This window comes from Symphodus melops (assembly GCF_947650265.1).
Source record: "Symphodus melops genome assembly, chromosome: 17".
Lineage (NCBI taxonomy): Eukaryota > Metazoa > Chordata > Actinopteri > Labriformes > Labridae > Symphodus > Symphodus melops.
Window position 1 is genome coordinate 20999375 of NC_136707.1, and position 21574 is coordinate 21020948.

The 21574-nt window shown below is 41.8% G+C and overlaps 4 protein-coding genes across 6 annotated transcripts in view; 2 read left to right on the top strand and 2 right to left on the bottom strand.

The window, feature by feature from the left end:
• The window catches only part of grid2ipa (glutamate receptor, ionotropic, delta 2 (Grid2) interacting protein, a), a 198286-nt gene that overhangs the window by 115068 nt on the left and 61644 nt on the right, over window positions 1-21574 (bottom strand). The window lies entirely within an intron of this gene.
• cbx8a (chromobox homolog 8a (Pc class homolog, Drosophila)) lies at window positions 3401-6461 on the top strand. Of its 2 annotated transcripts, XM_079365596.1 has the most exons (5): window positions 3408-3813; window positions 3934-3977; window positions 4372-4437; window positions 4904-4970; window positions 5350-6461. In XM_079365596.1, exons 1-5 carry the CDS (start codon window positions 3745-3747, stop codon window positions 6199-6201), a joined length of 1098 nt encoding a protein of 365 aa, XP_079221722.1. In that variant the 5' UTR covers window positions 3408-3744; the 3' UTR covers window positions 6202-6461. The 2 variants fall into 2 exon arrangements, with proteins under 2 accessions (XP_079221721.1, XP_079221722.1); XM_079365595.1 differs by having other exon boundaries at window positions 3401-3977.
• Window positions 8933-12913, top strand: LOC306838641 (meteorin-like protein). The gene is made up of 4 exons (XM_079366945.1): window positions 8933-9061; window positions 9537-9943; window positions 11759-11818; window positions 12205-12913. The coding sequence occupies exons 1-4, from the start codon at window positions 8976-8978 to the stop codon at window positions 12540-12542; spliced, it is 891 nt and encodes a 296-aa protein (XP_079223071.1). The 5' UTR covers window positions 8933-8975; the 3' UTR covers window positions 12543-12913.
• On the bottom strand, window positions 16893-20731 carry aqp8b (aquaporin 8b). Of its 2 annotated transcripts, none has more exons than XM_079365974.1 (7): window positions 20713-20731; window positions 20350-20450; window positions 18644-18907; window positions 18399-18525; window positions 18090-18304; window positions 17501-17635; window positions 16893-17367 (listed from the first exon to the last, which is right to left on the bottom strand). In XM_079365974.1, exons 3-7 carry the CDS (start codon window positions 18901-18903, stop codon window positions 17325-17327), a joined length of 780 nt encoding a protein of 259 aa, XP_079222100.1. In that variant the 5' UTR covers window positions 18904-18907; window positions 20350-20450; window positions 20713-20731; the 3' UTR covers window positions 16893-17324. The 2 variants fall into 2 exon arrangements, with proteins under 2 accessions (XP_079222100.1, XP_079222099.1); XM_079365973.1 differs by having other exon boundaries at window positions 18644-19257.

The window sequence follows — 21574 nt, forward strand, 5'->3', positions numbered from 1 at the left end:
TGGGCCATTTAAGTGTTGGGCAGAACTATGAACAGAAATCTACTTCTCAGGCCCACAGAGGACTGATGATTAACTGCTAAAGACGCGTCTCGCACCAAGAAACTCACGTGATATCAATTGATAAGAGCAGAATTCCAAAACTACACAGCTCGCATATCTCTGCACGAAGCCTCTCTCTCGATCTTGGGGCCTTTTCATCGTGGCTTTGAACCAAGTATGTGTCTCAGTCAGTCAGTCAGTCAGTCAGCCATGCATCAGTAAGAAACCAAACATCGTTGAGTGGGGGGACATATTAATAGACCAAGTGTGATGTTTCACATTCCCTCTTTATCATCGTGCACAGCAGTAGCAGCCGTGTGCACAGATGGTTTCGTGTGTGTGTGTGTGTGTGTGTGTGTGTGTGTGTCCTTGTTCAAGGAGGCCCGTCGCTTAGACAATTCAATAAAACTTCATCATCTTACACATCAGTTGATAGAACATGCGGGTTCTTTCATATATATATATATTTTTTAAATGGGGCTGTGTTGCTGTTTCCCCCCCCCCTTACCAATAACATTAAATAAAGTAAAGATCAAGAAGATATTTGAAGGTAACATGTTTGTACAAAGAGCGGTTCAACACAAAAAGATCTAGCCTAAAAACTAAAATAGTGACATGAGAGATAAGAGGCGCTGCTGTGCGCGTAAAGGAGGATTTCTATTTCAAAGCTGCAGCTCGGGAACCACACGGCTTCGCAGTTACACACTTGAGGGTTTTTTTTTTTTTGTGGTCCACCTTGAGTAGAAAATGTCGCCCGGTAAGTAGGACAGCGCGCAGAGAGCCGAGCTGCAGCAGTTGCCCAGAAACCAGAGAGGCAGTTATGTCCTCACAGAGCAGTGCTCTGTTTATTCATGTGCGCCTGACGCCATTTCGGCTCCTTGCACACTTTTCATCGACTCGCAGCCAAATATGGAGAACAACCGCAGCAGCAGCAGCAGCTTCAGTCTGTGTGAAGCTGCTGCCTCCTCCGCGTGAACCATGCAGGCTATAGAGCCATTCTCGCACCGACAGGAAATGTCGGTCTACAGGCTATGACTATCAAAATGGTGGTTCATATTTCGACGAAAGCCACAACACATCTTTTGTCCGCGGCGCACCCGTCTTTGTCTGCTGCAACGCGGGGAGAGTTTGATCAGACAGAGAGCAGAGCAGAAATCAGCTGATTAATGAGAATAGAAGTCACAGGATCACGGATTCAGAGGCGCTACTGCGCTTCAGCAGGACTCGCCGCCTCTGCTGCTGCTGCCATTTCATTTTACGCAAACGAAATCATCCAACATTTAATTTATCCAGTAAAACAATGCACATCAATTAAAACCCTGTTTGATTTTTAATTGTCATTTAGTGTGCACATTCGTTCGAATACAAGCAGCATACAATAAAGAAGTCAAAGAAAAGAACAGATTTAGAATGATTTCTCTGACATTAAAATAATTCATTGTGAATTTAGATCAAATCGTTGGAGGGTTTGAGTGATCATATCGCCTGTTAACTGTGAGCGATCTTTTAAAATCGCCTCAGTGGCCACATGATTCATGCTTTTACATTGTGTCCGTTGGACAGTTCAAACGAACACTTTGGTGTCATAAAACTGAAGCTGGGACTCGAATCTTCACTTAAATTGTTCTTAAATAAAAAATCCGTGTTGTGCGCAGGTGTCACGCGTGTTTTGTGCTCATTTAAATAAACCCTTTGGATGAAAATGAAAGAGAATCTCAAAAAAAAATTGAAGATGTATTTCCATTATTTTACTGCGTTTTCATTTGTTAAGAACGTTTCAGATAATTGAATTCATCTTCAGACTGCGATCTATTTGTCCTTCGGCTCAGCTCAGCCTGACAGGAGGATGAGGATGATGGCCTCGAGGCTTTGACAGGTAACAAGATCTGGTGGAGATCGTATGATGACGTTTCTCTTCTCTGTTAAAAAATTGGTTAAATTAATCGTTTGAAATAAAATACTTTTTATTTTATTTTTTTTAATTGTAAGTTAAGGAATATGGAGAAATGCACCAAAGAGCTTCAGAAAATGACAAGCAACGGAAATGTCAGCTTCTTGTGTTTGGTACTGATTTACGTAAAAGAAGAAAAAAAAATCTACGCATATTTTTCAAAATAAAAAAAATAAAAAAACCCTGTTCTATTAATTATTTTAAAGGCCTGACTGCCGAGGATTAATAATAATATTTATATATTAGTCCAGACTTACCGCAGAAACAGAAACGTGTTCAGTTCAAATACCAGAGATATTTCTCTTTTTTGAAGGTTAAAGTCGGACAGTAATCATTATTTGAAACAATAATAACAATTTTTACTTTTTTGGATTATCAACCCAATTATTATAGTTAATTAATGTATCACACAAATCAGTAAAGAAAATAATCAACAAAGGAAATGAATAAATTGAATTAACTGAAGCATCTTTACCGTCTTTAAGTGCACAAAACCCGATTCAATTTAATCTATATTTGATTCTCAGTTTTTTGTGGACTGACAAATACCTCGTCAGATTTCAACATGTTATCTAAATACTGCCAAACGTTGAATCCGAGTCTGCTCTGTAGGGTGAAGTCCACTTTAAAAAAAAAATAAAGAAAAAAAGGTAAATTTCCTGTTAATGCTTTCCGAGTATCATCATGTGTCCAGGACTTCAAGACCTTTTAACTCCAATGAATAAAATCTGTGCTTCAAACCGATGTTCATATTTGATTATTTATATATATTTAACTGAAATATTGGACGTCAGATCGTTTTGCTTCATGGCTTTCGTTCTGTCTTGGAAATAAAATGACACAATATCTGTCAAACTGTTTCTACAATCCATTCTGTCAGTACAACGTCATATTTGCGCTTTAATTGGCACAGCATGCATAAAATGTTCGTGCGTAAAAAATCGGTTGTGGAGGGCTCTACAAATCTGAAAAGCTCATGGTACCTTTTTTCCCATCGATATTCTGCATGATGATCATGTACCTGCATGTGATCATGAACCTGCGTGAAAATCTGTTGAAGAAGATTCTGACAAATCAAAACTAAAGAATTACAATGAACGAACCTTAACTGATCAAAGTCAGGTAGCATCTGGAGACCAGCCGTGCGATGGTTTTACCTCAGGACCCGACAGTTATCGAACCATTTAAATACGATATATTTGTTCTTTTTTATACAGTGAAGTCTCTTTGAGATTTTACTTCCAAATTGATTGACGAATTATTCGTGATTGTACGGTTATACGGATCATGGCTATGTGAGGATGCAGGCTTTGTGTTTTTCTTTAAACTGACATTCTTCTCTGTGTTGTGGTTTAATTTTCTGTTAATTCTGTTTAAATTAATGTTTTTTTTCTTTTTTTTTTATAGGACTCTGTGGGCCCCTCGGGGAACTCAGGGGGGGTCCATGGATCCGCTCCGGGAGCCTCTGACTCTGCCTGTCTCCCTGTGCCAGACATTCCTGTACAGCAGCCAGAGCAGCAGCGGGGACTCCTCCTCCTCCGCTCACAAACCCAGAGCACGTAGCAACAACTGAACCAATGTGCACCACAGTGATCCGTCCTACCGACTGCGGTGCCTGGCAACAGAAAAAGACGTGATGACGTCCTCTCCAGATTGCGTATTATGGGATGTGCGGAATTAAACAACCCGAAGAGGACACGGGGAAAGCCAAAAATAATAAAAGAGACAGAAATAAGCGGGGTGCATGCTGAATCATGGAGCTCTCGGCTGTTGGTGAGAGCGTCTTCGCAGCTGAGTCCATCATTAAACGGCGAATCAGACGGGTATTCACTGTTTTTTTTACCCTGAAGCTGTGTCTCCACCTATTACGCAACAATGTGTTTTTGCAGCGCCGACAGGCAAAACCTTTGATAACGTATATGTGTTACGGATCTATTTTGCAGGGTCGCTGGGAATATCTCGTGAAATGGAAGGGCTGGTCTCAGAAGTGAGTAAAATATCCGGGGCTGTGAAGGACAGCGCTCCATCCTGGCCACTCGTACAACTGCACCGCCTCACTCGTTTTTTTTCTGCTTGTGGAAGATTTGTAATCATATTTCTTTATTGTGTCGTTAACTGGACCTCTGCTTTATCTTTTGCACCGCCATAGAGCAGTTTATGTCTGAGCGTCAGCCTGATTGCTGCATCCAAGTCCACACTAGCTTTAGCAATGACTGGGTTTCCCCATGCGTCAATGTCCGCTATACGTAGTCTGTAATTACAGCAGCACGCAGCGAGACTGCCGCTGATAAAAGTGTTAGAGCGCACGTGTGTGCGCCCTGAACCTTGATCTGCTCTCTGTGCGATCACTAAGCGATCTTCTCTCCGCTGTCGTGACGCAGGTACAGCACCTGGGAGCCCGAGGAAAACATTCTGGACGCACGACTCTTCGCTGCCTTCGAGGAGAGGTGAGGGTTTGACAGCGCAGCAGTAGGCCTCACATGTACAAACGAGAAGGCTGCGCGCACTTAGTGCAGCAACAAAGTGCTCGATAATTAGACAAACTGCCCAGGAGTGAGTCAACCTGTCCTATGTTTTATTAAAGAAGTTTTAGTAAGTGTCAGTGGAGCGAAAGTTTTCCGCTTTCAGTTCTTATTGTAGCAAAGTGTGATGCCATTTCCTTTTGAAAAAAAGATATGTTTTATTCAGACACAATTCATTCAATGTACTTTGAGGTGTTCTTAATTTAAATGTTGAAGAAATGGCAAAATATAACTCAAATTGGAGAGTTTGGCCCATAGGAATTCGAATCTCCGATTTCGTTCTATACACGAAAACAATTATTATTAAAACAATTATTTGTTGATGTATTATTGCAAAAAAAAAGAAGAAGAAAAAAAAAGAAAAATGTATGTAAAGCTTTTTCTTCCTTAGGGAGCGCGAAAGGGAGCTGTTTGGGCCAAAGAAGAGGGGACCCAAACCCGAGACTTTCCTCTTAAAGGTAGGTGATTTTTTTTTTCTTCCATGCGCATTCTTCTGATTTGCATTTTCCTTTTCTCGCCTTCCAGTAGAGGTGCAGATTATGAACACTTTCATGCATGACGACAGCTACGGCCACATATTTTAAACGGTTTGATTAACTCACACTTGCATAAAAAACTACAGAGAACATACTGCCATATGTTATTTGCAGTTTGGGTTTCAAAGGTTAGGATGTTATTAGTGGATCTACAATTTAAGTGTGTCTTCTTTATGCATTCCTCAAAAAACAACATTATTACACATGTTTTGAAACCAAACAGATCATCTTCGGTTACATTTTAACATGTCCTTCTATGTTAAATTTCCTCTCATAAACGGTATATGTTCTCTGTCCTCAGGCCAAGGCCAAAGAAAAGGCTTATGAGTTCAGAGGAGAGGCCACCAGAGGGTTCCAGGTTTCCTATCCCATCCCGGAGCCTGTCATAACACCGAGGGCCCGGGAGGGTTTACGTGCCGTTGTTCCTACAATTTTCCCTCCGAGCGCGGTGAACAGAGGGGAAAGCGTGTGCGTGCGGCTACCGGAGCCACAGACGAGGCCAAAACCGGCTCCTGCTGCTTCTTTTTTAGTCCAAGAACCCACACGGGCCCCCAAAAAGAGAGGTCGCAAACAGAAACTGCATTTGGAATATGACGAGGATGAGGATGATGATGGCGGGTCAAATGAGCCAGATGTCAAATCAAGCAGGCCTCAGGAGGAGCCGGGATCTCGTAGTTTCTCCAAACTGTCCCGACGATTGCACCATCTTCATCATCACCACCACCAAGGGGAGACGTCAGATCACAGCCTAATGCAGCTGACTAAGAGGTTTCAGGAGAAGACAACAATAACCCCCAAATGTGGCAGCGAGCAGAGGCCTGCGGGACTGTCATACAGCTGCACCTACAGCCCAGATGTGCGCACGAGCGATCAGAGGGTGCACAGGACTAGTTGTTTTGTCCCTCCGCCGAAAAAGCTGAAACACTATGCTTCAGAGCAGCATAGGCACCAGGGGAGGGACTTGTGTCCGCCCCGGGAAAAGCCGGAGGTCATCTCCAGCATCCACGAGTCGTCCACGCGCCCAGCCTCGTCCTGGACACCACGTTTGGCCAGCTTGGACAGTGTGACGGTGACAGACGTGACCATGAACTTCCTGACAGTGACGGTGAGAGAGAGCAGCACGGATAAAGGCTTCTTTAGGGGGAAGAGATGAGCACGCGCGTGGAGACTGATATACATGTGTGTAATCAAGAAACTAACAAACACGTCTGTAACACTTTATTTTTTCTATGTAACTGTCAAACATGTCTAAATACAGATATATAAGACGCTGCTGAGAATATTAAACATGAAATTGGGAGTTTTACGTCTGTTTGTCGCTCTTTACGTCACTGCTGTTATACGATTATATGTCCATAAAATGATGTTTATTCTCTGTCCTACTACTTCATGATAAACGTGCTTGTCATTTTTTTTGTGGTTTCCAGTCTTTTAACTCCATCCAAATTTTGATTTTGCTCCATTTTGGACAAGATTACAAAGTAGAAAGTGATAAACTTGACAAATTATCGTGTTTTTCACCTTTATTAAAGGCAGAAGATTATAGCGCTTTTTACATGGAGGTGAAAAAACATGCCACAAGTAAAGTTTATCAGTTTGAATAAATCAAGACTACAGGATAATGCTATAGAATCCATCCATTGTGGGACAAATGTACTTCAACTTCATCATATTTAAGGAACTTTAATAAATGGTCCGCGAGTCATAGAAAAGTCCTTAAAACGTGTCCACAGCTCTGTGGTAAAGTGCAGCATGAGGTGTTAAAATTGTCATTTTTCCAAAGACTTTTATTGGCTAAAATTAGCTGATGATTCCTCCTGGTGGAGTTTAATGTTTGTGTGAAATATTCTAACACAAATTTGGAGAACATAAATAAACTGAAAATGTGCTAATATTAGGTTTACGTAATGTCCCTGTTGTTATCTTGTGTCTGGAGGTTTGTGAATAAAGATTTACTGCAGCACATCTTCACACTGCTCCTGTGACCCCCCCGTGCGTGGATCCACAGAGGCCCTGAAAACAGGTTGAATGATTCGTGCAGAAAATCTCCTTTTAACTGTTTCTTTTTATTTCTGTAGAGCTAAAAAAACTCATGAGCTATATTTAATCTGAAAGAACATCTGTGTCATCTTTACGACAGCAATATTTATTTCGTTCCATCATCATCATTAGGATTATTATTACCTCAGACTGATCACATTAGAGGCAGAAAGAGCTCACAGGGCGAGTTGTGCCCTAAAGCTGACAGCGAGTCCAGCAGTGGGTCTGTTTTCTTTAAAAGAGTCTTAAATATTCTAAACGGTGTTGACTTAGTGCCATTATTTGACTGCTGCCTGATAGGATGAAAAACACAACGTGTTACCTAAACGGATGTTTTTCTGACAGCTCATTCTGCATCACTTCGCTCCTCTGCAGGCCTTCTAGCAACGCATGAAGGAACCCCGGCTGCACTGCGCCGATAAGAGGCCACTCCATCCACGCACAAAGCCTCCCATTCATGTGACATCGCTTTGTCTGTCTGGGACACAGCACCCAATGTGACCGCCCGGTAGTCCTGAGAGGACGTCTGATCTCTGGCATCGTTTCAAAACGGAGGACGAGCCACACCAATTTAACGTCAGATTGCTTAGAAGGTCAATTCTCAATTTAGACGTGTTCTTTAAATAGTACAGCGACATTTTATTCAGCCTATGTCTTTGCTGGAAAATCAACACACACAGCTTGAAACATTGCCTCTTAGATAACATAAAGCTGATAATAGATGAGTCTATTTTTGTTAAATATGATTGCTCCTTTATAGCTTTGGTGGCGTATTTTTTTTATTAAAATCACACCAGAACTTCAACAATCATTGGCCTGAGCAGCGAAAGGTTCCCCTGCAGCTGAGACAGGCTTAAGTCCTGTCTCAGCCCTTTGGCCCTTTGGCAAATTCTGGCACATTTACAGAAATGTTATTAATGTGCACTGTCCCTTCTTTTCAAATAAACGTATTATTATTATTATAAGTCTCCATATGAGTGTAATTTACGGAAAGGCATCAGGCACCTTAACCCTGTGATGTGATTCTGAGGGCCTTAAAATCAGCAGCGAGAAGCTGCTCTTTCACTCCTCAAAGTCTGCAACCTCCACAAGATGTCGCCATCTTCAAACGGCTTGAAACTGTGCCAAGTTGTTCTCTTTTTCCCCGGCACACAAAGACCCTGCAGGTTGAAATGAGGTGAAACATCCACAGTGGATTAATCATTGGTGAATGCTGGTCACGCATTCCAGTTTCGTGCACAATATACGATGCTGTTGAGTTACACACGCTGCCCCTGCTGTCTTTTTTTTTTTTTTAAAGTTTGTGTCGTGAGAAAGGACAGTGTTTTGTCCTCCAGATGTGGGGATGGTGCGCTGCAAATGCCCACCAATAGGTGGAGCTAAAGTAGAAAAAAAAATAATCCAATCCTTTTTCTTCCAGTTGAAAAAATCATGCTTAAAGAGAGAATCCGGCCACAATTTACGCATTTTTACTCTTTTTTACGAGGAAGACAGGTACTAATTTTTTTTTTCTCATGATATATTTTTAGCTTTCTTGGGAGGAGATTAAGTCGAGAGGTGAAAAAGATAAAGCTAATTAAAAGACCGATTGAACAAAAGTAATTGACCTTGGACAGTGTGGAAAGAGGCTAAAAGAAGTGTTAACAGATGGCTGCAGGCTTTATACAGACTGTCTCCAGAGAGCACAGACAAAAAGGGCTGCAGAGGCGGCCAGCCCCCAACAACTGGATCAGTCCTAATGAGACAGGGGGGAGTGTGGGTATGGGGGGGGGGGGTCTTATAGCTGTGCAGCAGAGCGCTCCTGCTCACTCTCTCTAACGCAGACAAACTTGCACATCATGCACCGTCGCCCTCTCCTGTCTGCGTTTTTATTTCTATGTGGGTGAGATGATGCCGAATGTGATTATTTTCATGTACATGTTGAGCGTTCCGCTGAGGCTCTGTGCTGCTGATCTGTGCAACTGGACCGGGAGGTGAGGATCTAAAGTTTCAATTGGATATTGATGAGCTGAAAAGTTTAAATTACATATTGATGGGCTTTGGTTTAAAATCAACATTGCTTTTAATTAAACCTATAAATCATCTAGGCCTACTTGTTATTATTATTATCTTTTTACTCCGCTAAGAATGTCTCGGTTATTATAGAGAATCGATTTGCAAAGGTATCTGTAGAGATGAGCCATTTTAAATTAATTTAGGCCCAAAGCTGGAAATTGCATCGTGACAAACAATAATAGCATTTTAAACATTTATAGCGAAAATACTCTGAAACAGAAAAACAAGGCATCTTCCACATCCAGTTTTCCTTCTAAGTGGTTTCAATTGATCTTTAAAGTTGGTCAATTAACAATATACAGCCAGTGATATTCGTGCTTAATTTGATTTTGCAAAACTCACTCTTTTGGATCCTCTTATTGTAAAATCATGAGGCTACCTCTATTTTTCCAGTGGTTTTGCAGCTGCCGTAGACTCCAGGATCGTGCTCCAGGTGCGGTTGCGCTGCACAGAGGGCTCGGTGAGGTGGGTTTACCCGGGTCAGGCTCTCCGTGTAGTCCTGGAGCCCAACCTCTCCACCTCCCGGCGCACCACAGTGTGCATTAAACCGTCTCCCTCCTTCCGCGGAGCCAGCGTCTTCATTGAGCGCTCCGGGGAGCTGGAGCTGCTGCTGACGGACGACGGGAGGCCCGAGCAGCAGAAGCAGGTGTTCTGTTTCCGGGCGGATGGTCCTCACAGGCCCGCTCTCTACCTTCAGTCCAGCCCGCAGAAGGATGGAGCCTGGAGCAGACGCATGATGGGCTTCAGATATGAGCTGCTGGGTAACAGAAGTGCTGCAAACAACCTGGGCGCGCTTCACAGTGAGTAGACCCGGTCTCTCTGTGGTTCAGAAGTCCAAGAAAAGGGCTTGAAGTTAGACATCTGGTACCACTGCTTTATTAATTAGCCTGGTGGGTAAAGTTCATTTGTAAAAGTACATTCATCGTTAATAATGAAAGTTTACAGATTGCTTAATATCCATAAGTTTCAGAGTTAACAGGCTCTGGAAGCATCTTGTTTTGATAGGGCTTCATTACTTCTTATTTTTTAAGAGAAAGCCTGTCCTGTGAGAAAATTAACTTTCTAAAAATCTAAACATTTATTAGCGCTCACATCCTCTATAAATGCATGGATCAACACCGATATCGATACAGATATCATTATCAGTATCAATCCAATACCATAACTTCAACTTATTTTATGTGCATCACAGTGCTGTGCTAGCAGAGCTGTGATGTAAGTCAAAGTCAGTAAACAATCAGTTTGTTGTTTTTCCACTGATAACGGTTAGTTATCCATTACTGAATTATCCACTAGTAATTATTTCTAGAGGTATAAGAAGCAGGGTTAGATTGGACAACAATTAATTCTTTGTATCAGAATTAAGAAGACAATTTAAAAAAAAAAAAGTCAGTTTCTATTACAAATCAAACGTGCTTTTTTGGTTTTATAACAAATGTATTGGCCATTATTTAAATCAAGTTCCTGGGAGAAGATTTTAGCTGAGTGGGAAACAGACATGAAAATGGATGCCTCTTCAAAAGCAAACCCTCAGTGAGAAGATTTTCTGAAAACATTTAACTGCTGCATTCATCTTAAACTGCACCCCACAAAGCAGCCTTTGTTAACATTTTAATGGCAAAATTTCATGATTAGTAATATGTTTGACATTTAAAAGAGTAGAATGAGATATTACACAAAAGAGGAAACGATCAGGAGAGAGATTAATGATATTGCTTTGTCCACAGGGGGTCACCAAGACTGACAGACACCCACGTTCCCCTCATTAAAAACCGTCTACAAAGGCGGGCATTAAAAGAAGCAACCCTGAAATACAATTTTTAAGTTATGCATTGCATTAATTGCCATCGAGTGCAAGGGAGAAACCAGGCCTAACGACTGGGGAGAAAAATCAGTGGCTTGTTAATGACTCACCGTAATCATGTTGAGTGGAGTATGCAGCTGCTGGTCAGTCGTGTGTTTTGTCTGGCTGTCTGGTTTCCATCTTAGGACAAAGCAGTGAGGGCAGAGCAGACCTCGGGACGGCTGAAGGGCAACAGGCCGACTGGTCTGAATCGAGTCTGCAAATACTTAAAAGATTCCACAGATGCCTTCACATTGTGTGTCTGTTTATTAGCATTTATCCATGTGTGAGGGCCTCTCCCAGTGCGCTGATGTCATTCTGGGTCCATTATAAACGTCTGCCGGTTCATCTTTTCTGCATTGCCAGACTGGCAGAAGAATTTGACTCCTCTGAGGTATCCAGCATTGGCACAGGGTCATTCAATTAGGTAGAGAGAAAAGAAGTCAAACATGGGGTCAAGCCGAGCGAGGGCTCGTTTGATGTGATGGTATAGAGGACTTGAAGGGGGCAGCATTCCTTCATTCCTACCCTGGTTTCTTTACTCCTCCATGTGAATGGAGCCAGATGTTAGGTCAGTGAACAAGTTAGAAGTGACACCCATTACTAAAAAAAAAAGTGTCAGTGTGGTCATGCAAGTTTTAATAGAGACTGGCTATGGTTGAAGAAATGTAGGAACATAAAATGTATAGCTGCTAAAATGATTAAATTCTGTTTTTTTTTGTTATAAATTTGAAGAAACTGACATTTTTGTTTTTCTTTTCTCTGCACACAGCTTCATGCCGACCCTGCAATGATACTGAACTCCTCATGGCCATCTGCAAAAGTGACTTTGGTGGGTACTTTCTGTTCAACTATCATTTACAAAGCTACGCATAACAAACTAGAAACAATGACAGAGCACCTTTTAAATCCCTACTGAGATATATCAGAGATATCCTGCAGTTCAAGAAACACAAGAGTTATGCATCTTGTTACTGGACAAACCTAATTTATAGTTTTAAAATGGGTGCTCGGGTTGGTTGGCGAGGGTGGACCAGGTGTGTGGTGGAACTGCACAATGTTGCAGAGGAAAGTCAATGGGCTTCATTTCTGTCTCAATCACCCACACTGGCAATGTCCCTTCAAAGTTGAGGAGATGGTTGATGCGCTTTGTTGTGAACAGAAATCTTCCTGAATATTTGCACTTTCAAGACATGATTCCGATCTTTGTTGTTTCAGTGGTCCGAGGCTCCATCAAGAACGTCTCCCACGACTCTGAACGCCAGACATCTTTGGTGGACGTGTCAGCCGCCCGGGTGTACCGGCAGCGCAGTGGAGTGTTTGAGCAACAACTGTCTGACTCGGGATCATCTCCATCAGTCCCAATTTGGCGTGGACAGATCCACACACGCCTGCAGTGCCACGTGAAGCCCGGGGACGGGGAGTTTCTCTTCACAGGGTCAGAACACTTCGGGGAAGCCTGGTTAGGGTGTGCCCCGCGATACAAAGACTTCCTGTCCATGTACCAGACCGCCTGGGCGGCACGTCGGAATTCCTGTGACTTCCCTTTGGACTGAGGAAGTGTGGTTGTTTTAGCACTGCTGAGAAAAAATCCACAGGCTTCCTCACCCCTGTACTGGCACCGTGGGATCCCTCTGATGTTGTCATGTGGCAGCAAGGTGGCACCAAGCAGGGACACAGCTTTTGAAAGGGCGGTTAAAGAAAGAAGCTGGTTGAGGGGAGCAGAGCAGGGCAAACAGCAGGGCCGCCTGCGCTGAGGCTCATTGAGGAACGGCCTTTTGTCTCCCCCTCCCATCCCTGCCCTCAGTCCTGGGAGACTGAGGAGGGGTTGAGTTTCTTCCCACCACATCAACTGTCGCTCACTTTGCTGCCTCTGTGTGAGAACGACCCTTTGAACTGAGGAGGGAGGCTCAATCAACAGTTTGTCCAAGTGATCAAGCTTGTAAATATGTGATCGTGAAGTCTTTATTCAGGCTCTGTCCTCAAGTTTACAACGCTCTCGACTGTGTCTATTTATGTCTTGTACATTATACATGCTCTTTGAATAAAAACATGTTGCACAAGATTACAGTTTTATGGGTTTATTATGCAAAATGTATCCTCAGAAGATGAACACAGAGCCGAGAAAAACACATCCTGAGGAGTTTGACTTATGTTTAACACATTTAATATTCAGAATGTTTGATGTTTTATTTCAAAGCATTATTGTTGTTGAATTCAGGGGGGAAAACTGTATTTCTTGAGAATCATTCTTTTCTTTTACCTTTTCAGTTTTTACTGTAACAACATTGATTTAAATACAATTTGAATGTTTTAATTCATTGACTGAAACTTTCTGCTAACTCTGTGTAAAAGTTTTGTCTGGCTGTGCTCTGATGACAAATTCAGTCACATCTGCAACGCTTCGTGTTGCATTATAATAGTCATGTTTAAAATATTCATAATTTTCCCATTATTGCGAGAAAAAGTTGACATCCTATGAAAATTGTCTCATCTCATTTAACCCTTTTTATAACATAAAAACAATCTTAAGATAAAATGATATGGGGATCTTAAAGTTAAAATCAGGATTACACTCCAGATTATGTTGGTGAAAGCAACACTAAAAGGACATTACAAAATCATCACAATTTGCAGATGTCTTCCTATTTGAAAGGAAACTGTTGAGTTCATGTGGCCGTCTGATGAAGTAAACAGAGCTCATGAAGAGTGCATAAAAATCTACATTTCATGAGCTGCCCTCTTTGCTCTTTTTAAAAGGCGACGTTGTAAAGCCTCAAATGGACCTACACCCCTATTTCCCATCATATGTTGCATAATCTGCTTTTCTTCAGGAGAATGGGATTCAGAGCTCAGATGTCCTGTTAGCTTATTTTGGCCCGTTTCCTTCTGCAGCCAATCCTTTACCCAGAATCAGATTCTTATGATAATAGGATATCCCTTCCATAAAGTGAAATACAAAATCCCCTAAAACAGAGAAATCTTTCAGACTGAATTGGACTTTTTTCTTTGCCTGGTGTGGCCCCTGCATCATAGCCCAGGAAGACAAATGGACAGATGTGAGGCCCCTTAAGCTCGGGGATCCTCCCCCTCAGCCCCTCCCAGAAGAGCAGAACAATTAATTGACTTTTAAAGAAACTGCTTTCTTAGCCTATTCCACACTTCTCCTTGGCTGAGCAGGGCTCACAAATTGGTGTGTTGAACTTTTTATGAGGACTAAATAGCTGCCAATGAAAGCGTAAATGACTGTGAGCTGAATGGGGCCCGCACAATGACCCTGCAGCGACAAGGCCTCTGGCAGACATAATGACCATTGTCACGGCTGCTGTCATCTAGAAACCATCAGGGCTCATGAATTTAGGGGGCGAGAGGAGGGGTCATCCCGACGTAAACTCTCTCTCAGGCCCTGCGTTTGTCTTTTCGGCTCTATTCTTGTCATTTTTCAGATTTCTCACTCACTTCTTTGAATGCATGTGTTAACTTTCAATTTTGTTTAAACTTCATCGCTACCAAGAATCATATACAATTAAAACCTTCGTCTGTTCCTGCAATATTGCTTCTAGTGTATTGTATGCCTTACTTATTGAAAGATTAAATGTGAAGTTTACAAATGACACAAAAGGCCCCGTGAGGATCTTTTGGCTCGTCTTGTTGCACATTATATTTTCTGCAAATGCAGCATTTCCGGCATCAGACGCCATGGTTTTTCTGTACAAGCAGGGAACGAGGCGATATAACACGCACAGGAATCAGACACTACGGATATAGGGAGAGTTTGTAGTGCTCACAAAGGTGCAGTCCACCATGACGTAGCTAAGGATAGCTTCGATTAAGTGTTAACCAGGCTTAATCCCTTTCAGTCTTGTTTTGTAGGCATAGATACTGTTCTGATAGAAAATGTCATCCTGCTGTCTTTAAAAAGTCAAACATATCACTCATGAATATTTGCAGTGTAAACTAAAGACAAAGCAGTTATTTAAATTGTCTCGTCACAGACATGAAAAATACTATATAACACAGACTATACAAAAATTGTCAATCTTGTCATTGATGGTCAGTTTTGTTTTTGAAGATCTTAAAGAGGCCTCACACTTCAACTTTCAGTCTGTTTCATAACCAGTTTAAAACTCCTAACATTTTTAAAGTTCAATCTTTAATACTGAGACTTATTACCATAAAGCTTTTTCTTTGTGTAGCTTGAAGTGCCAATGTGCAAGGCATAGTTAAAAGCTGCAAAAAAAATTCACTTTTGACAAATGTCACACTGAAAAAACAAGCTTTCCAAAACGTTTCTTCATCTGACAGAAGCCCAGTTTGAAGTCTCCTCCCTCAGTATTGTCCCAGGGGGCCACCATGTCAAATTTCACAGCAAAATATAGCCTCTCTGCAGGCTTTTGAGTGCACACAATCCACTTCTCTGGGAATTCCAGCAGGCTCTCATGGGGAACGAAGCCAGGAGGGCTCGGCCCTGGAGCCGCTGCGTGGTGCACCGGCAGGAGTCCACCCAGACTGGGGGGTAATTGGTTTATCCCACCGCCTGGCCTGCTTTCCCATGTGGGCCACTGCTGCGGGGAGGCCCGGGTGTACAATATGGAAACAGCATGACACCCTCCAGAGCCGAGCAGGCATTCAGTGCTGCAGCTATAGAGAGCAGGCCCAGGGTAGCACCAGCACAATGCTGAGGCAGAGGAGTCTCCAGGATTTGAAAAGGTTGCCATTTGGTCTCCTTTTACAAGTGTGCAGCATTTGTGGTTGAAAATCTGAGGTAATTGAATTTTCGCTCAAGCTCTATTATAAATCGTCCTCTCACTCCAAAAGGTATCGAGTTAAGACGCTCAATGGTGTCGCTCATGCTCCTCATGCACCTGGTCGGTAACTAAGGTTTCCCTAAAGTTTTGACTGTCCAAATTACTATCAGGAGACAAAACCAAAAGTTATTCATCTAAAGTAGGCAGTAAAAGTCATATTACGTCATAAATCTTTAAGAAAAACTTCAATGTCTGTAATTATTTACTCAAGTTGTTTAGAAAATATCAAATGTCTTTAGGTACCGCTAGATGACAACACTTTTCTTCACAGAAGAAATTTATCAGGAGGAAACAACAATGGTTCACTTTAAAGGACTTAGTCTTGTGAGTGTGGTTTATTGATGATACTACACATGAGTTCAGCTTTCAAGATCCCAGTCATGACTGAGGATTGAAGTCTCCTTAAATCCCATTATGTCAGCTTCAATCTGTCAAATAATCCATCACCGATGACAAACTGAACTTTGAGCTTCAAACGGATGCTGTTTGTAAAAAATCCGGTACACTTTATTTTGGTTTTATTGAAATCGGTTTTAACTTTCTGCATGGCAGCCTGGTACGGGTCTCTCAGCATTAAGAATCACAACAAAAAGCGGAGCATCATTAAATTGTGTGGCAGAACTTTAGGTTTGTCCCCCTCTGACTGTACTCTTTTAAAAAAAGTGTTTGAAGAAGGCTCAGTCAATCCTGGCAGATCTAAATCATCCTTTATCCAAGGCGCTGAAGATTCAGTCTGCCAGCATGTCGGACAAAGAGACTGAGAAACTCATCTGTCCCTGCTGCCATCGCCCTATAAAACACTAATCATGTTGCTTTTTGTTTTCATCTGTTTTGTATCTATTGTATTTATTTATTGTCCATTGGCACTGGTTGTATGTACAGATTTTACTGCAAACCAAATGGCCTCCTCAAAGGGATAAAAAGACAAGCTTGAAACATTATCAAAAGCCATAATGAGAGGAGACAATTATTTCTTTGTGTTTCTGATAGCGGGCTGATTATCTCATTAACTCTGCATAACAAAGCTCATCTTGTCAAGACAACTTAACAACGATCTTGTGATGCTGAGAAAAAAAAGAAGTATCCAAAAGAACAGTGTGCATTTTAAAGAGGAGCAGTTTATTTATGAAAATTTAACGATGTGTTTATCTGCAGCCTGATGCAGAATGCTCAGATTCAGCCTGCGGCACAAATCAGTGTCTAATCCTCTGCAAACAACCAGCCTTCATTTTCTCTTTCCCCTCGATTTCAGAGAGAAATAAGTTAACTTCTGTTACAAATCATCTACAACTCTGTTTAACTTTAACTTCCTGTGTTGCAGACCAGTGTCATATTCAAGTAACCTTTAAGCTCAGCATTATGTTACATTATGTACAGACGAAAGCTCCAGCGCACATCAGAATGGCCTCTCCGTCCTGAACCTCAACAAAGACTAATAATAACAACAAAGAACATCTCAGTGAACAAAATAAGGGCTTCAAATTGTAACTAGAAACGAGAATCTCAGGATTGACTTTTACACACAGGATCTCACTTCAGAATGATTCGCATCTTCTTGTCTCCAAGGAGAAGCCTGCAACAAAAGAGGAAACTGTTTTTTACTTTCTCTGTAATGAATTGATCTTTATTATCAGTGCAATCCTTCCAAACAAGGTTTAAAAAGTGTTTGTTTTATTGTTGAAGTGTGGATGCATAATTTCACCTACCGAACCAGCGCAGCTGCTATTACGCCCCCTGTGATGGGTCCCACCCAGTAGATCCAGTGATACGTCCAGTAGTTGCTCACGACTGCTGGACCGAAGGCCCTGGCAGGGTTCATACAGGTGCCCGAAACATCTCCACTGATGGACAGACAGACATGACAACAATGATTGGATCCTTATTTGTGCAAATAATCTGGATAAACTTCTGAATATGAATATTTCTGTCTGGTGTTTCTGACCTGCTGCCCTGTGGTCGTAACAATCCAACAAAGTCAAACTTAAAGATGCTTTGGTTTAAGATAAAAGTCACTTTTTTTTTTTTTTTTTAATAAAGCTTTGGTACTTTTGGATACTATCGCTCATTTAGATAATGGAGATTGTTTCATTTTGAAACAAATAAATGCTGACAAGATGTCTTTCAAAATAATTCTGCTGAACAATCATGTAAAATACCATCAGTGCGATTCTAAAGGACTTAACTAGAATGTTTTACTGCAGAATTTCTATCATATCTTTCCAACACTGCAGCGCTTCACTGTAGAAATAAACTACCGTAGATTAATTCTTCTTCTCCATGCTTATGTTAACTCACCCAGCCAAAATGGTAAGAATAACTGTGCCTCCCACCATGAACGGCACCATGGGGTTTTTGGTTTTGCCGTTGAAGGCCCCCAGCAGCAGCACCATGGTGATCAGGCAGGTCATGGCGACCTCGCCAAACAAAGCGCCTCCAATTTCAGCATCTGGCTGCAGAACAGCAAACGCAGCACCGTGGGCTTTGATGAAGTTCTCCCTTGAGGTCATCGCCTGTTGGCATCACAGGAGTCATCTGGACATTCACACTACACAGAGGTTAAAATAAACATGTTTCTATGACAGCAGAAGAATGAGACCGCTTCACCTTTGCCATAGCAGCTCCAAGCACCCCTCCAAGCAACTGACATGCAAGGTATGGAGCCACCATGTTCATCTCCATCCCTCCGCACAGATAGATGGCCAGGGTGAAGGGCGGGTTGAAATGAGAACCGCTGGAATCAAAACACCAAAGAGAAAGCTGTTTCTGCAGGCTTTATGTGCCAAGATAAGCTTTATGGCACAAATCAAAATATTTGTCTTTTAAAGAAGAAAAGGAAAAATGATCCTCACCTGATCTCAGCCATGCACGCCACCAGGGCAGCCACAGCCAGACCGTGCACGAGAGCAGGCTGAAGCCTCCCTGTAGACTCCACATTCTCTATGACCGACACACACCCGATAAACACAAAGAAAGTAGTCCCCACCAGCTCGCCTAGACACGGCTGAAACACCCTGTCGAATTTGTTAGTAGGTTTGGCGAGAGGTGGCTTGATGTCCGAAGACATAAGAGACACCCCGACTTCACCCATCTCCATCTTCTCGTCAGCCATGAGCCTTCAGTGAGTGACGACGGCGTGACAGTGAGTGTGCTCTCCTCAAGTGTGCAGATGCATATCTCGGTGCCTGCTAAGCACACGGACTTTGGCGTGTGAGATTAAGAGCACGGTGAAGCTGTTCCACTGACATATCATTGACCCTTTTTCTCATTAAGCCAAAACAGTTTGCTCATCACTGGAGGAGCCTGTGATGAACCTGCAAAGGTTAAACTTGCGTAATTCTCCTGAAAGGTTGTGCCATGATCTGTTTAAATATCAGCTTCTTTTTGTCAATGATTGGATCATTATAATCTCTTATTTACCATGGAGTTAGACAAACACAGTTTCAGAAAGACTTTCCATGGACGGCTGAAAACAGGATAAGACGAGATCTATTGTGAGAGAGTGCTGAGATTTCTGCCATGTTATGCAGGACATTCACTTAAAAAAACACAAATATAAACATGAGCTTGTTACACTTTCCTATTGTTGATGTAGATCCAGAAGGATTTGTAGTGTTAAAGTCTAGTTTTTTTTATCTTAGCAATGGTATAAAAAAAAAGGGCTTCAATTCTAAGGTTTCCACAATACCAGAATTCATCTATACCTGTTTCAATACCACGGCAACAACATTAAAGTTCCTCCGCGGCACCCAATATTTGGGAATTTCTGGTTTTCAATTACAAAAAACTTCAAAAACGTCAAAAGATATATTCCCTTACAAAGCTGCATATAGATGACTAGAGTTGCAGCTTGTAAACCAGAAACATAAAACTGTACAAGTAGTTGTTCTTTAAGATCAACACAGGGGTTAAAGTGCCTTGGGCTGTTATCCATTCTGTGAACAGTGTAGTTCGCAGTCCATTTTATTAGCTCATAAAAATCATTATTAGCTAGAATAGCAGCACATAAACATGTTCATAGGTCAATGACATTGCTGCTGTTCAGATAGGAATGACATTACCAGCTACACATAATTGGCCCTTATACCAGTATGTTTTAACAGGCCGACACTGTAAGTTTGCAGCAGCCTTTGTTTGAAAGGCATGGACGATCTACAGCTGTGATTCAGGAAAGCATCAATAAAAAAATATATAAAAATAAACACTTTGAATGTGCGCAAATGGCTGCACAAATCTCGGAAGTGGATGTGTCGTGAAAACAAACAATTGCAGCAACACAGTTGTTATGCTGCACGTTTTTACCATTTAAGGCTTCATCCTTCTTATATTTACTTTCAATTATTTGAAAAGAGACTTCATGAGTTACCTGAATTATTGCGTTTATTTTTTATGTATTTTATCTGATGGTTAAATTCATAGAAAGAATTAACCGGATTTTTTTAAGAGGCTACCCAAGACATGACAAACAGCAGCCACTAGATGGCAGCAGTCCCTACCAGAATTTACAGCGCAGGTACACTGCATTAAAGACAACAAAACGAAAACAAAACACACATACCTGTCAAAAAGTTGTCGCCAGCGGCCTCCTCTTGCTCCTCTTCTGAACACCTGTATCTGCCTTCAAGTCTTCATAAGGCAGTGTACACTTTCCTCCTCCTCCTCCTCCTGTGTATAAAGGTGCTCGCTGACAGCCTTATGTTGTCACCTGTACACCTGACCATGGCACCATTCACGGTAACGATGCTGGTTTGAAAATGCATTTGTTATCAAAAATAATGTTGCAGCATTAACCGTGCAAGTTTATGCTCGTTTAAATTTTAAGGCTTCACACTTTGCTTTTTCTGTTTTCTGTTAACGTTACATTTGTTTTTTTCCATTCATTCTCACCGCTTCCATCTTGTTCTGAATTTCCCCGCTTTACCTGTGACGTCACCTGGACGGATCTAATTAAAGGGATTTGGGCAGGGGCGGCGGTCGGTACCACTGCATAGGTCACCTTTCAGCACAGGTAGTCTACCCCACTTTCGCACTTTTTAAGAAAATGTGTTATTTAACTTAATTTCTTTATTTTTTGAAACGTCAGCCCGGCACAATTTATCAGGCCTTTCACTTAATTTGAACCCAGACAGTCATTTTCTTGTTAATTAATTTCTCTTTAGCCTATTTATTGGCTCACTTTGTGCCTTTGTGTAGCTATATGATCAATCATTGTGTCACAATATTCTCACTGGTGTATTTACATCCCCCCCCCCTCAGTCTTAATTTGTTTTTATTTGGGGACGTTGTTGTGCTAGTTACATTTGCAGCCAATTCTAAAATAATAAAATAAAGGAAGCGTTTCGACATTGAAGGAAAGAATAAACACCCCTCAGATGGTTTGTTCTAAAGTCAGGTGGGCCGCAGCCGGCAGGTACACGGCGCCTCTCTTTCCCACCCACGTGTCTGAGGGCGGTGGCTCACTGAAGTGTCTACTTGAACCCTGCGACTCAACAGATCTGACTGATTACCTAATACTATCAGAACCAGTGCCGAAAAATTAAATAAACATGGATCTGATTATTTTGTTCATTCTGACTAACATTGAAACGCCTCTAATATAATTTAATTCTCAATATGGTAAAGTGTTATCGCTGTATTATTAGTTCTTTTTCATGTTTATTATTTGACTTTAAAGTTCACCCATGTGTTGACTTTGCAGAACTTGAGTTTTTCGACCCTGACAATGAGATAAACTACTTGAGCACTAACGTCTCTGACTCATGTCTTTTATTAAAACATATAGA